Below are 13,093 nucleotides of genomic sequence, written 5' to 3'. Positions count from 1 at the left end.
TTTGAGCAGGGCCTTACTGGCAGGGGTGGTGGATACGGGGTACTCGGCGATCACAATCTCAGACCGTGCTCCACGCTGGGTTGACCTGCAGGTTAGTAAAGACAGTAACCAGCGCCCGCAATGGAGGTTAGATGTGGGACTTTTGGCTGACGAAGGGGTGTGCAAGCGGCTGAGGAAATGTATTCAGAGCTACCTGCAGGTCAACGACACGGGGGAAATTTCAGCAGCGGTGGTCTGGAAAGCACTGTGGGCGGTGGGGAGCTGATCTCTATACGGGCCCACAGGGAGAAGGTGGACAGGGCAGAGACGGACCGACTGGTAAAGGAGATACTACAGATCGATAGGAGGTATGCGGAGACCCCAGAGGCAGGCCTTTAAAGGAACGGCGGAGGCTACAGGCGGAGTTCGGCTTGTTAACCACAAGGAGGCGGTGGAGCAGCTGTGAAAGGCGAGGGGGGTGATCTATGAGCATGGAGAGAAGGCCAGCAGAATGCTTGCACAGCAGCTTAGAAAGAGGGAGGCAGCCAGGGAGATAGGGAAAGTAAATGACGGAGATGGGAACCTGGTTGGAGATTTAGCAGGGGTGAATAAGGCGTTTAGGGATTTCTACAGTAGGCTCTACAGGTCAGAACCCCCTACAGGGTTGGAGGGGATGAGGCACTTCTTGGAGGGGCTGAATTTTCCAAAGGTGGACGGGGAGCTGGTAGAATGGCTGGGGGCCCCGATCGGGTTGGAAGAGATAGTGGAGGGTCTGAAGGCCATGCAGTCGGGTGAAACGTCGGGGCCGGATGGGTACCCAGTGGAGTTTAATAAAATGTTCTCTGGAATATTGGGGCCTTTGTTGATGAGGATGTTCAATGAGGCAAAGAAAGAGGGGTGCTACCCCCGACGATGTCACAAGCCTCAATTTCGCTGATTCTGAAGCTGTTCAAGAACCCGGAGCTGTGTGGGTCCTACAGGCCGATATCCCTGTTGAACGTGGATGCCAAATTGCTGGCCAAAATGTTGTCCTCCAGGATTGAGGATTGTGTTCCGGATGTTATTGGGGAGGACCAGACGGGGTTTGTTAAGGGTCGGCAGTTGGTGGCCAATGTAAGAAGGTTCTTAAATGTGATCATGATGCCCCCAGAAGGTAGGGAGGTGGAGGTAGTGATCGCAATGGATGAAGAAAAGGCTTTTGATCGGGTAGAATGGGATTATCTGTGGGAGGTACTGGGACGGTTCAGATTTGGGCGGGGCTTTATTGACTGGGTCAGGTTGCTGTATCAGACTCCTGTGGCAAGCATACGGGCGAATAGGACAACATCGGCCTATTTTAGACTGCACTGTTGTTCACACTAGCTATAGAGACATTGGCAATTGCTCTTGAGAGCCTCAAGAGGCTGGTTCCGGGGGGGAGGGTGGAGCACAGAGCCTCGTTCTATGCTGACGACCTGTTTCTGTATATATCGGACCTAATAGAGGGCATGGAAGAAATCATGAGGATTCTAGGGGGATTTGGCTGGTTTTTGGGGTATAAGCTAAATATGGGGAAAAGTGAATGTTTGCGGTCCAGGCAAGGGGACAGGAGAGGCGATTGGGGGAGCTGCCGTTTAGATTAGTAGGGGGAAGCTTTCGGTACCTAGGCATTCAAGTGGGGTGGGAATGGGACCGGCTGCATAAATTAAATCTGGCCCGACTAGTAGACCAAATGAAGGACGATTTTCGGAGATGGGACGCGCTTCTGTTGTCACTGGCTGGGAGGGTGCAGACAGTGAAGGTGACGGTCCTCCCGAGATTCCTGTTTATATTTCAGTGTCCCCCATCTTTATCCCGCGGTCCTTGTTTAAACGGGTCAACAAAGTGATCACTGGCTTTGTTTGGCAGGCAAGATCCCGCGAGTAAGGAAGGTAATGCTTGAGCAGAGTCAGGGAGAGGGCAGGTTGGCACTGCCAAATTTTAGTAACTATTACTGGGCGGCGAACATAGTCATGATCAGGAAGTGGGCATGGGAGCGTATGGAGGCGGCCTCATGCAAGGGCACCAGTCTGGGGGCGTTGGTAACTGCGCCTCTGCCGTTCCCACCGGCATGGTACTGCACCAGTCCCGTGGTGGCGGCCCTGAGAGTCTGGGGGCAATGGAGGAGAAATATGGGAGCAGAGGGAGCATCGGTCTGGTCCCCAATCTGTAATAATCACCGGCTTGCCCCGGGAAGTATGGATGGGGGGTTCCGGATATGGCGGAGAGCAGGGATTGAGAGGATGGGGGACATGTTTATAGAGGGGAGCTTTCCGAGTATGAGGGCACTGGAGGAGAAATTTGGGTTGGCGAGGGGAAACAAATTTGGGTATCTGCAGGTGCGGGACTTGTTACGTAAACAGGTCTCAACCTTCCCGCTCCTACCGCTAAGGGGGATTCAGGACAGGGTAGTTTCCAGAGGGTGGGTAGGAGAAGGGAGCGTCTCTGACATTTACAATGAACTTCTGGGGTCAAGAGAGACGCAGCCCGAGGAGCTGAAGCGTAAGTGGGAGGAGGAGCTGGGAGGAGAGATAGAGGATGGTCTATGGGTGGACGCGTTGAGTAGAGTCAACGCGCCTGCAACATGTGCCAGGCTCAGCCTGATACAATTCAAGGTCGTTCATCGGGCTCACATGACAGTGGCCCGGATGAGCAGATTCTTTGGGGTGGAAGACAGGTGTGCAAAATGTGCGGGAGAACCAGCGAACCATCTCCACATGTTCTGGACATGTCCGAAGCTTGGGGGGATTTTGGCAGGGGTTTGCAGATGTCATGTCCACGGTGTTAAAAACAAGGGTGGCAGAGAGTCCAGAGGTGACGATTTTCGGGGGAGTTGGAAGACCTGGGAATCCAGGAGGAGAAAGAGGCAGACGTTCTAGCCTTCCCTGGTAGCCCGGAGACGGATACTACTAGCTTGGAGGGATTCAGCCCCCGAAGTCTGAGACCTGGCTATTGGACATGGCTAGCTTTCTCTGTTTGGAGAAAATCAAGTTCGCCTTGAGAGGGTCACTGTTAGGGTTCGCCCGGAGGTGGCAACCGTTCATCGACTTCTTCGCGGAAAATTAATCATCGGGGGGGGGTTAATAAAGGTGGGACCTGTAAGGAAGGGAGATGGCTTTTGCACTATGTTTATAGTTTTATGTACATTGTTTATGTTGTTACAATACCAAAAATACCTCAATAAAATGTTTATTAAAAAAAAAACATTTTATGATACAAATATATGTAATATGGAGTTAATTGCTTCTGTACATAATTTTATTTGTGAATCCAATGGACGTTTGCTTGTGCTAACTAAATTTATAAAAGTTGGGGAAATAAAGTAGTCTGCTTTTTTTCCCCCAAATAAATGTGACCTTTCCTTTGCATTAAACACATACAATCATCTAACCTCAGCTGCTATGCTTCCACCTAAGATATACTGGGAGCAGTGTATAATTGGTCTTTCCTGGTGAATGTATGCAACAGCGATTCGTCCACGAGAACATAGAGGTTTATGTTTCATTATCCTTCAGTCTTAATAATAGAGGCTGTCTGGATTTGGCAAAATATTACTAAATCAAACAGTGTCAGTTTCATGTTCCTTTGTGCTCGAGGAAACTAGTGGTTTAGTGGTTTGTCTGAGAAAATGAAAATCCTCTACTTTTTCTTATAGCCGCAGATCAATTTGATATCAGCAAATTGCAACTTTGTTAACCACACCTCCTGTTTTGTGCAAGAGTTGTAAATTGTAGTAAGTTTGTTGATCCAAGTGAGACTAATTCAGAATTAATTATCTTAAAACATTTATTCTCTTGTATAGTTGGTAAGATAACTTCTTTGAATAACAAAATCAAATAGGCAGTTATGGACAAAATGATGATGTTTGAAAGTTTACTCCTGAATCCAAATTACAAATAGCACATTAAAAAAAAAACTCCCCTGGATTCCTCATTTTAAAAAATGTCTCATTGAATATCCCGTTTGCTTTTGTGTGTGATACATCAGTAGGGTATTGCAAGGTAGCGATGTGTTAAGATATCTCCACTCATGAAGCTGACCGGATCAGTGGTTTACAGTCATCCACAAGTGGTAATATATAACTAATTGCAGTGCATCGCTGCCTGATGAGACCACTTTATGAAGGATATATTTGCAACTTTTCCTACTTTACAGAGTATTGGGAACAAAACAACAATGGGTGAGCAAAATTGATTGTGCTTTTGTTCATCATCCTGAGATGCCATGGTTTCAGAGTGAATAAAACACCAAACCTCTCCTCACACTCATAACCTTTTAGTACTTAAAATACATGACTCCATTCCTGTACCACTATCTTGCAACTTGGGGAAAAAAATTTGCCAAATTAAATGTCACGAGTTAGCACACAAATACACACATTTTAGTTCCATGTTATTGTAGAAACCAACAATTCTGATCACAAATGGCGATTAAAAATAGAACTGGGCATGATGGAAACCTGAATTTTAAAAATATGACCGGTTTGTCAACACCTGAGAAAAGGAAAAAGGGTTAATGATTTAGGTGGAAGATTGGTTGATCTGTCTTTCGCTTTCCAGATGCCAACAAATCTGTTGTATTTCTTTAATTTTCTGTTTCTTTGTTGCACTGACCCTTAACACAGTATGTTATATATAATTTGATGGTCCAGTCAAGGGACCTAAACTTAAAACTGAGTGCTTGATATTTAAAACCTGATAGGCGTGCCCTCCACAAATTTTAATGAGCAGTGCCTTCACAGCAGTAGCTTTTGGGATAAACACAGCTTTTTTTGAGGAAAGGCTATTGAAACATGTTCAGTTTTGCAGCTGTGAGATATTAAATAGCAATTAATTTTGCTTGCCTTCACATTACATGACAATGAGGATCAAAGTGATGCAGTTGATTAAAAGTGTTTGTAATGAAATCAATTATGCATCAAGACAAACAAAACCAGCTACGGTTCCAATAATATGCTTGCAATAAAAACTTCATGCTTAAGATGGTGGAATAAGCAGAGACCTAGATCAGTGAACATGAGTCGCATGCCAACAAAAGGAAGAGAATGCGAACAAAATTAATATTTAGTATGATATTTTTTTTCAAATAAATTTAAGAGTTCCCAATAATTTTTTTCCAATTAAGGGGCAATTTAGTGTGGCCAATCACCTACCCTGCACATCTTTGGGTTGTGGGGGTGAGGATGTGCAAACTTCATACGGACAGTGATCTGGGGTCAGGATCTCCCCTGGTCCTCGGCGCTGTGAGACTGCAGTGCTAACTACTGCGCCACCTTGCCGCCCCTTATATTTAGAATGATATTAACTTTCATTCTGTCACAGTACATAATGGAATAAGAATCAGCTTCACTCCTAGAAATTATTTCCCAACTTAATTTGACACAGCCATTACAAACTTTAGTCAGTTTGCCGATGCCTAGAGTCTGAGATCGGGGACCAAGCCATCTAATTCGAATATAAACATCTTGAGGGATGTTGGAGAATATTTAATGCTTTTTAAATAGCATAACAGAAAATTATTTAAATCAGGCTGGCCCCATCCACTTGCTTGTAATTAAGGATGGCATTAGTTCAGTACTGAGAGAAGACCCTAACTTGAAAGAGCATGATGTGAAGGATTTCCAGTGACGGCATGTGAAAGCAGGTCACACAATTTGTGGCTCCTGCCAAGGTCCTGGTATTTTGATCCTTTTTGCCTGTTTTTTTTCGAAGGTTTTGGGTTCTAACCCAGTATATTGGTGTAGAGTTCAGAAAAGTTTATAGAGGAATATCAAAAGCTTCTTTGAAAAAGGCTTACGGGAAAGAAAGCCCTAGTTGGGAGCCCAACAACAGACTCTGGGGGAGAAAAGTTGCGGAGGCAGCCACACCCATCACACTAGAAACATTGGCTGGGGTGATGGCGCAGAAGTTGGAGAAGTTCAGCAGGCAGATGGATAACCAATTTGAGTGACAAGGAAAGAAGAATAAAGAGTTGTTTATAGCCACCATTGAGGAGGCATTAGACCTGATATGGGAGCAGCTGGGCAAGACTGCCAAAGTTGTAAAGAAGCTGAAGGGCATGGAGGAGGCCTTGTTGAGGCACAAAGATCAGCTTGCCTCGTTGGAAGCTTCGATGCTTCTCAAGTCGGGTAGGAATAAGGGCCTGACGGCCAAAGTGGACGATCTGGAGAACCGGTCGAGGCGCATGAATCTCAGTCTTTCTGGGCTTAGGGAGGGCCTGAGGCCAACCGAGTATCTTATAGAAATGTTCTCTCGGTTGGTGGGCGCGGATGCAGCTCCGGAATTGGACAGGGCATATTGGGTCTTGCGGCAGAAACCACAGCTGACTGAGCCACGGTGGTGGTGATCATCCGATTTCACAGTTATCAGAGGAAGGAGCGGTTCTGGAGTGGGCATCGATTGGGACGGGCACACAGTGCGCATCTACCAGGACATTGGTACCGAACTGGCGAAGCGGGTGGCATTTAATAAGGGAAAGGCAGTGCTGTACCATGAGGGTGTATTGCTTTTTTTTATAAACTTAGAATACCCAATTCTTTTATTTTCCAATTAAGGGCCAATTTAGCAAGGCCAATCCACATACCCTGCACATATTTGGGTTGTGGGGGTGAGACCCACACAGACAAGGGGAGAATATGCAAACTCCACACGGATTGAACCCAGGACTTCGGTGCCATGAGGCAGCAGTGCTAACCCCTGCATCACCGTGCTGCCCCCAGGGTGGTGTATTTAAGGGGGCACCTTGCTAGCATGAAGTGGTAGGCTAGTTAAGGGAGTGGTGTGGGGAGAGGGGCTGCGAATTATTGGACCAGTTTGGCGAAGCTCGATGAGTCTAGAGGGGTTTGGGAGCTTTTGGCGTGCAGGAGAAAAATTGCAAATGCTGTTTGACTTGCTATCCACGGATAGAGCGGTGCAGCAATTGAGGCAGACGAAAGGGACAATGAATGAGTATGGTGAGAAGGACAGTGGTCTCTTGGCTCACCAATTGAGGCGGTAAGGGGCAGGATTTGTTGAGGATTTGGAGGGTAAGGTGGTCTCTGCCCTGCAGAAGGTGGCACAATGGTTCGCACAGCTGCCTCACAGCTCCCAGGACCCAGGTTCAATTCTGGCCTCTAGTTACTGTCCGTGTGGAATTTCCACTTACTCCCCGTGTCTGTGTGGATTTCCTCCGGGTGCTCCGGTTTCCTCCCACAGTCCAAAGATGTGCAGGTTAGGTGGATTGATGATGCTAAATTGTCCCTTAGTGTCCAAAAGGTTAGGTGGGGTTACTGGGTTAAGGGGATAGGGTGAAGGCTTGGGCTTAACTAGAGTGGTGCAGACTCGATGGGCTGAATGGCCTCCTTCTGCACTGTAAATTCTGAGTGCTTTGGGCCTTCTATGAGAGGTTGTACAGGTCGAAGCCACCGGAGGATGAACGAGGGATGGCAGAGTTTCTGGGGAGTCTGGAGTTTCCCAAAGTTGGGGACGGAAATTGGTGGCAGCGCTTTTGTGCCTGGAGGCGATTTGGGCAGCTTTGAAGCAAAGACAAGGAAGGCACCATGGCCGAATGGGTTCCCTATTTTTTTTCTTTTTTAATTAAGGGACAATTTAGCGTGGCCAATCCACCTACCCTGCACATCTTTGCGTTGTCAGGGTGCCAAGTTATTAGCCACGGTATTGGCATTAAGAATGGAGCCCTGTCTCCCGGAGGTAGTGGGAGGTTGTCATCGAACGTGCGTCGGTTACTGAATGTGGTGCTTACCCCTGCGGCTGGGCCGATTTGAGAGATCATATCATTGGATCCGGAGAAGCGTTCGACCGGGTGGAGTGGGAATACCTTTTCGCAGCATTGGAGAGGTTTGGGTTTGGTCCTGTGTTTGTGTCGTGGGTGCAGTTGCTGTATGTGACTCCATTTGCTAGTGTTTGTGCCAACACCATGAACTCCGGGTCTTTTCAGTTCTATCGGGGTACAAGGCAGAGGTGTCCGATGTCTCCCTTGTTGTTTGCATTGGCATCGAGCTGTTGGCCATTGCGTTGAGGGCCTCAAATGCATGGAGAGGGATCGTTGGTGGTGGTTTGCAACATAGGGTGTTGTTATGTGCTATACGTTATACAGCACTCCGGGGTAGAGAATTCCAAAGAGTAAAAAGATTTCTCCTCATCTCAGTCCTAAGTGGCTTTCCCTTTATTTTACAATTGTGTTTCATGGTTCTAGACTCTCCAACCTGGGGAAACATCTTACCTTCATCTACACTCTCTACCCCTTTAAGTATTTTGTAGGTTTGAATGAGATCACCTCTTATTCTTTGAAACTCTAGAAGATACAGGCCCTGTTTCCCCAAGTTCTCTTGGAGGACAGTCCCTGGCATCCCAGGTGAACCTTCACTGTACTTCCTCTATGATAATAATATCATTCCTAAGATAAGGGGACCAAAATTGTGTGCACTACTTCAGGTTCTATACAATTGAAGACTTCATTACGCCTGCACTCACATTCTCTTCTCATAAAGGATAACACACCATTAGCCTTCCCAATTGTTTGCTGCACCTGCATGTTAACTTTCAGTGATTTAAAGAGCAGCACGGTGGTGCAGTGGTTAGCATTGCTGCCTCATGGCGGCGAGGTCCCAGGTTCAATCCCGGCTCTGGGTCACTGTCCGTGTGGAGTTTGCACATTCTCCCCGTGTTTGCGTGGGTTTCGCCCCCACAACCCAAAACATTGTACAGGCTAGGTGGATTGGCCATGCTAAATTGCCCCTTAATTGTAAAAAATGAATTGGGTACTCTAAATTTATAATTTAAAAAAACGTTCAGTGATTTATTGACGAGGACACCCCAGTTCCTTTGTATATCTACATTTTCCAATCTCACACCATTTAAGAAATACTCTGCACATCTGTTCCTCCTAACAAAGTGGATAACCTCACATTTTTCTACATCATATTCCATCTACCACATTCTTGCCCATTCATCAAGTCTGTCCAAATCTCCTTGAAGCTGCTTTGGATCTTCCTCCCAACCCATTCCCACATAGCTTTGTGTCATCACAAAAGCTGTGCGTATTAAGGTAAGAAGCCTCAAATTCTGTCTTTTTACATGTTTCCCTGCAGATCTTATGTTTGTATGCTATGTCCCTTCCTATCACATACTGGTTATCATTACCCGCATCACCACCTCGCACTATTGCCTTGTCTTTTACCTTTCCAAACCTCCCCTCATGTGAACCCTCCCCACCCCCACTATTAGTTTAAAATACACTCGACTGTAGTTATACAATTCAAATTTACACTGGCCCCAGCATGGTTCAGGTGAAGGCCACCCCAACAGTACAGCTCCCTCTTTGGTTCTGGTTCCTGTGCCTCAACTGTTAGCACTGCTGCCTCACAGCGCCAGTGACCCAGATTCAATTCGACCTTGGGTGACTGTGTGGAGTTTGCACTTTCTCCCAGTGCCTGCGTGGGTTTCCTCCCTCAGTCTAAAAATGTACAGGTTAGCTGTATTGCCATTGCTAAATTGCTCATTAGTGCCCAAAGATGTGCAGATTAACGGTCATGCGGATAGGACAGGGGAGTGGGCTTAGGTAGGGTGCTCTTTCGGAGGGTCAGTGCCAATGGGCCGAATGGCCTCCTTCAGTACTGTAGGAATTCCATGGTTCTTTGTGAATGACTTGGATAACAGATGAGTGGGGCCAACTGTATTGTTGCCAAATTTGCTGATCTTGCAAAGATAGATAAGAAAGCAAGTTGTGCGAAGGTTACAAAGAGTTTGCAAAGTGTTATAGATAAGTTGAGTAAGTGCAAAATTTGGCAGATGGAGCATAATATGGGAAATTGTGATCTTGTTCACTTTGGCAGGAAGAATTAAAATACAGAATATTATTTATATGAAGAGAGATTGCGGAATACTGCAGTACTGAGGCATTTGGGTGTCCTTGTGCGCACATCACAAAAATTAGGATGCAGGTAATAATTAGGAAGGCAAATGGAATGTTGGCTTTAATGCAAGGTGGTTGGAGTATAAAAATAGGGAGGTCTTGCTAAGTATTGGTGAGAACTAGAGTACTGTGTATAGTTTTGGTCTCCTTACTTAGGGAATGGTATATTTGTATTGGGAGCAGTTCAAAAAGTTCACAAGGCTAATTCCTGGCATAAGGGGTTTGTCTAACGAGGAACGGTTGAGCAGGTTGGGCTGAAACTCATTGGAGTTTGGAAGAATGGAAGGTGATCTTACAGAAACATCTCAGACCCTGAAGAGGTTTGACATGTTAAATGCTGGGAGGATGTGTCCTCTTGTGGAGGAATGTAGAACTGGGGGCACAGTTTAAAAATAAAGGGTCTCTTATTTAAGAACGAAGTACAATTTCTTCTCTGAGGATTGTTAGTCTTTGAAACTCTCTTCCCCAGAGAGCAGTAGAGGAGTTGAGTCATTGATTAAATTATTTTTGTTTCTAAATTTAGAGTACTCAATTATTTGTTTCCATTAAGGGGCAATTTAGCGTGGCCCAAAGGGGTTGCGGGCGTGAAACCCACGGAGACAAGGGAGAATGTGCAAACTCCACACAGACAGTGACCTGGGGCCAGGATCAAACCCGGATCCTCGGCGTGTAGGCAGCAGTACGAGTCATTGATTATATTCAAGTCGGGGAGTTAGACAGATTTTTGATTGACACGGGAGTTATGAAGGACAGGCAGGAAAGTGGCCACAATCAGATCAATCATGATCTTTTTGATTGACGGAGCAGACGTGATGGGCTGAGTGGCCTACTCCCAAGTCCTATTTATTATGATCCTATTAAAGGGTCCTTCAGGAGGTACAAAATTATGTGAAAGGCAGGATGGTGAATAGAGTTTCAAGGCTATCAAGAATATTGAATGCAGGCAACCTCCTATGTGTCATTAGTAATCAAATAGCCTTTCCTCATTCTGCAGCTTCTTATGAACATGTGCCCATAAGGGCCACTCAGCTCCTGACCTCATTACAGCCTTCGTTCAAACATGACAAAAGAGCTGAATGCAAGAGGTGAGGTGAGAATGATTGCCCGTGACATCAAGGCAGCATTTGACCAAATGAGACACCAAGGAGCCCTAGAAAACTGGAGTCAATGAGATTAATGGGGAAACATTCTTCACTGGTTGGAGTCATACCTAGCACAAAAGAAGGTGGATGTGGTTATTGGAGATCAATCACCTTAATTCCAGGACATCACTGCAAGAGTTCCTCAGGGTAGTGTCCTAACCCAACCACTTTCAGCTGTTTCATCAATGACCTTCCCTCCCATCATAAGGTCAGAAGTAGGGATATTCACTGATGATTGCTCAATGTTGAGCACCATTTGTGATTTCTCAGATACTTGAGCAGTCCATGTCTTCTTACAGAAAGATTGGACAGCATTCAAACATCGGCTGATTAGTGGCGAGTAATATATGTGCTCCACAAATGCCAGGCAATGACGATCCCCAACAAGAGAGCATCTAACCATTTCCCCATGACATTCAATGAATTCCCGTCTATCAACATGCTGGGGGTTGCTATTGAGCAGAAGCTGAACTTTACCAACCATATACATACTGTGGCTACAGTAGCATGCCAGAAGCTGGAAATTCTATGGCAAGTGACTCCCTGACTCCCCAAAGCCTGTCCACCATCTATAAGGCACAAATCAGGTTTGTGAGAGAATACTGTCCACTTGGCTGGCTAAGTGCAATTCCAATAAGAAGCCTGATACCATCCAAAGCAGCCCATTTCATTGGCACCCCATCTACCACCTTCAACATTCACTCCCTCCACCACCAATGCACAGTGGCAGCTGTGTACCATTTACAAGTTGCATTGCAGTAACTCCCCAAGTCTCCTTCGACAGCACCTTCCAAACCCGCAACCTCAAAGGACAAGGGCAGCAGGTGCATGGGAACACCACCATGCAAGTTCCCCTCCAAGCCCCACACCATCCTAATCTGGAGCTATATCTTTGAGCTCTCTTGTCGAATAGCACCGTTGTGTACCTACACATGGACTCAGCAGTTCAAGAAGGCAGCTCACCACCACCACCTTGAGGGCAATTAGGAATGGGCAATAAATGCTGGCCTAGCCAGCGACGCCCAAACCCCACAAAAGAATATATTTTACAACTTCTGATTTTAAAACAAAGATTAATTATTTCTCAGTTCTACAGTCATGTTTCTTTTGAGCTTAAAAATAAATATGGCGCTTCAGGTTTTGATTTGAAACTTCCAAAGGCAATTGTGTTATCCTGAAGACTGCAGAGTGTTGCGACTTTAGTTACTGAATGAATATCGCTTCTTTTTCCCTGTACCGCTCCATATTCTTCTTAGGACTATTTTGACATAGTGAAGAATCCTATGGATCTATCAACCATAAAACGCAAGCTGGACACTGGGCAGTACCAGGAGCCTTGGCAGTATGTGGAAGACGTATGGTTGATGTTCAACAATGCATGGTTGTACAACCGCAAGACCTCGCGTGTATATAAATACTGTACAAAATTAGCTGAGGTCTTTGAGCTGGAAATTGATCCAGTCATGCAATCTCTTGGCTACTGCTGTGGTCGGAAGGTAAGATTATTTATAAAAAATGTGAACTACTTTTAGCATTTAATAAAATTAATTGATTAAGCTGGAACTGAAGGAATATTGTTTGTATACAATCCCCATTTCTTTTGCTGTATTTCATCACTCATTGATGTGACGTGCTATTATCAACCTTTTTTATCACAATCATGAAGTCGGCCAGTTCTAGAAAATTGCCGTACAGGATTGCGTGAAAAAGTGACTTGTATTGCTAAGTCGCTGGTTTGAAAGCAGGCCAGCAGCACAGTTCAATTCCCGTAACAGCCTCCCCGAACAGGCGCCGGAATGTGGCGACTAGGGGCTTTTCACAGTAACTTAATTGAAACCTACTTGTGACAATAAGCGATTTTCATTTCATTTCATTTATCAGCAATGGGAACTGCTAAATATTCTCTTCTCCCAACATGCTTCCCCTTGTGTTTTCAACAAAACGCTTCTGGATATTTGCTGGCCTCTCTCTAAAGATTGAAACTGTGCGGTAAAGTTAATTCTGGCAACTTTTCCCCTAGCAAAGTTGCTCCAATATGCATA

At 45.7% G+C, this 13,093-nt stretch overlaps 1 protein-coding gene across 15 annotated transcripts in view; it reads left to right on the top strand.

Annotated features, from left to right (window-relative positions):
* Positions 1-13,093, top strand: part of crebbpb (CREB binding protein b) — a 279,436-nt gene that overhangs the window by 183,494 nt on the left and 82,849 nt on the right. For all 15 annotated transcript variants that reach the window (XM_072481408.1, XM_072481399.1, XM_072481406.1 and 12 more), the window contains one exon: positions 12,308-12,547. In XM_072481408.1, the coding sequence (XP_072337509.1) occupies positions 12,308-12,547 (240 nt within the window). The remainder of the gene's footprint in view (positions 1-12,307; positions 12,548-13,093) is intronic.

This window comes from Scyliorhinus torazame, chromosome 17 (genome assembly GCF_047496885.1).
Source record: "Scyliorhinus torazame isolate Kashiwa2021f chromosome 17, sScyTor2.1, whole genome shotgun sequence".
NCBI lineage: Eukaryota > Metazoa > Chordata > Chondrichthyes > Carcharhiniformes > Scyliorhinidae > Scyliorhinus > Scyliorhinus torazame.
Note: the sequence above shows the minus strand (reverse complement) of the source record. Positions and strands in the feature narration are given on the sequence as shown.